This window comes from Python bivittatus, unplaced genomic scaffold (genome assembly GCF_059951505.1).
Source record: "Python bivittatus isolate LINGU-HERP-01145 unplaced genomic scaffold, Pbiv_v1 ctg000480_np1212, whole genome shotgun sequence".
NCBI lineage: Eukaryota > Metazoa > Chordata > Lepidosauria > Squamata > Pythonidae > Python > Python bivittatus.
In genome coordinates this window covers 45,770,855-45,773,189 of record NW_028277075.1, presented here as the reverse complement: position 1 = coordinate 45,773,189, position 2,335 = coordinate 45,770,855, and the positions used below count along the sequence as shown (strand labels likewise).

The window sequence follows — 2,335 nt, the reverse complement described above, 5'->3', positions numbered from 1 at the left end:
TGAATAACACTGTGCAAAGTGAAAAGGGAGCTTCTGCTATGAGCCTCTGCCTGGATTTTCTGAAGTCTAAACTTGTAGTACATAGGAGCTGAGGGAGAGAGAGAGAGTGCTTTTCGTTGCCCAATAGCAGTCGTGGAAAAGCTGGGTGCTGATTGGTTAGAGTGATACCCAGAAGATCTACTTCCTACTCCCTCAAACTGGGGCACCAAGAACAGGGGAAAACTTCACCATCTTTTGTTGTTGGGCCCGTTGTCATGGAGACACTGGTCTTGCGAACTGAGCAGCTGTCTCGCCTTTTGGTGGCCTCTCGCTCAGGCCTGGTGCAAGGCTGGGATCCCACAATGCTGATGCGAGTTTTGAGTTGGGGATGCTTCTTCCAGCAGCTTCACAGCCAACTCCAGGCCAAGCCCAGCCTCTGCGACACTTTGAAGCATCATTTGCGTCAGAAAGGCCTGGTCAGCTTAGATCAACTGAGGAACTGTCCAGAGCTGCTAGGGCTGGCACTGTTGGAGAACCAGGCCCTGCCCTCTACCACCCGCTATCTCCTTTTTGGTGGCCTCTTTTTCCCTGAAGCTGGCCAGGAGGATTCCTTTGTGAATCTTCTGGCAAGACGCAGAGCTGCCTCCCAACTTCTCCTTCATCACTTGGGATCTCCTTTGAGGCAAACAGCCAGTGCTGAGCAGCAAGAAATCCTGCCAGTGAGAACACAGGCTCAGCTGCTGCTTTTAGAGTTACAAGGTCAGGGAGAGAATGACAGAGACCAAAATCAGGCTTCCTGGGCCCTCATGGATCATTTGCATTATGGCCCCATGTTCTACAGGGTAGTGGCTGCAGCTCTTTTGGAGCCTGGCTGGGAAGTGGAAGCCAAAGTATTGCTGCTCCCTTGGCTGCTCCTGGGAGACCCAGCTCGCTTGTCATCATTTTGCCGCCTCTTGCCTGCCCCAAGTTTGGCTTTGCTTTGCATCTGTTATCCCGAACTACTTGACCCTTATTTAAGCATCCTGTCTACCTGGGGAAGTTGTCTCAGTTACAACCCTGTCAATGGGGAGTGGCAAACCAGTGGTCTAAAAAAGGGTGAAGTATCTTGGCAGGAGTTGCAGGAACGTGCCCTCTGCCTTTACCAGAAGCCAGAGCCACTGGGCAGTGCAGTCCAGTCCCAGATAAAACAGCTAAAAGCCAGGGATGGGGACTTCGAAGTCCGAGGTCTAAGCGTGTGGACTGACCTCCTACTTGACATGGAGACGCTTGCTTGTGAGTCAAAACCTGGAAGACTTATTTCCTCATCTGCTGTGAAGACCAAGCCAAAACATCTAAAAATGTAGAAAGAAGAAACATCTAAACCCGTTGTTATTTCAAGCTCATTTGGCCTCATTTTGATGTGCAGTTTCCAAATTATAAGGTACACTTCTAAATTGTAGGGTTCCCAGTGTCTAATTCTTTAGTTGTAGCACTGAATTGAAAGGTGTTTTTGTTAAGTGAAACTAGGACTGTGTTCTTAATTCTTACTGCAACTTTTTACCACTCCAAGTTGTGCATGTAACTAAACTGCATTTTAATTTTCCACTTATAGTTTGTCTTCCTCACTTACGTTGCTTTCTTATCTCCCATTGCTTGTAACAGAAGAATTATTTTCTAAAGCTATAATCAAAATAATAAAATAAACTCATTCTAAAGTTACTAGTTGCACTTTTGTTGATGTACTCAAAACTGTATTGTGAATTATACAGTTATTATTCTTTGTTAAATTTATATACCACACAACTCCCAGTAACATTATTATTGTTACAGTACCAGAGTTCTGAGTCTAAATATTAAACTAACCAAAATGTCACATTACAGTATGCTTTTGAGTGTTTCAGAACTCAGTTCTGATTTCAAACTCAAACCTTGGTCACTTCGTCTATTTTCATTGCAACATGTTTATGATAATAAACGTTTTGTCTGACTGTAGACTTTGACATTTTTTTTGATTGCTCACAGTGGATTCTTATATTCTGTATTTCTTCAGTGTAAATGATTTGAGTACATTTTCATAAAAGAAGAGTTAAATTTTAAGTTCTGGCACTGTTTTCATTTGGAGCAATTGCAGATGGTGCATGAAATATGCTCCATTACTACATCTGTTCACTATTTTTAAATCTATAAATTGTTACATTGTAGCCCTAATTATATGGATTGCTGTAGATCTGTAAAGAAGCTTGCAGTTCAAGGACATATATAGGAAGGAAACTATATCACTTCAAATACCTAGGAATTTGATATTCACAGTTTGAAGGCTGGGAGCTACACTTCCTTCCTTCCTTCCTTCCTTCCTTCCTTCCTTCCTTCCTTCCTT

At 43.2% G+C, this 2,335-nt stretch overlaps 1 protein-coding gene across 1 annotated transcript; it reads left to right on the top strand.

The window, feature by feature from the left end:
* Positions 1-248: 248 nt before the first annotated feature.
* FANCF (FA complementation group F) lies at positions 249-1,322 on the top strand. The gene has a single exon (XM_007440348.3). The coding sequence runs from the start codon at positions 255-257 to the stop codon at positions 1,320-1,322; it is 1,068 nt and encodes a 355-aa protein (XP_007440410.3). The 5' UTR covers positions 249-254.
* Positions 1,323-2,335: the final 1,013 nt, after the last annotated feature.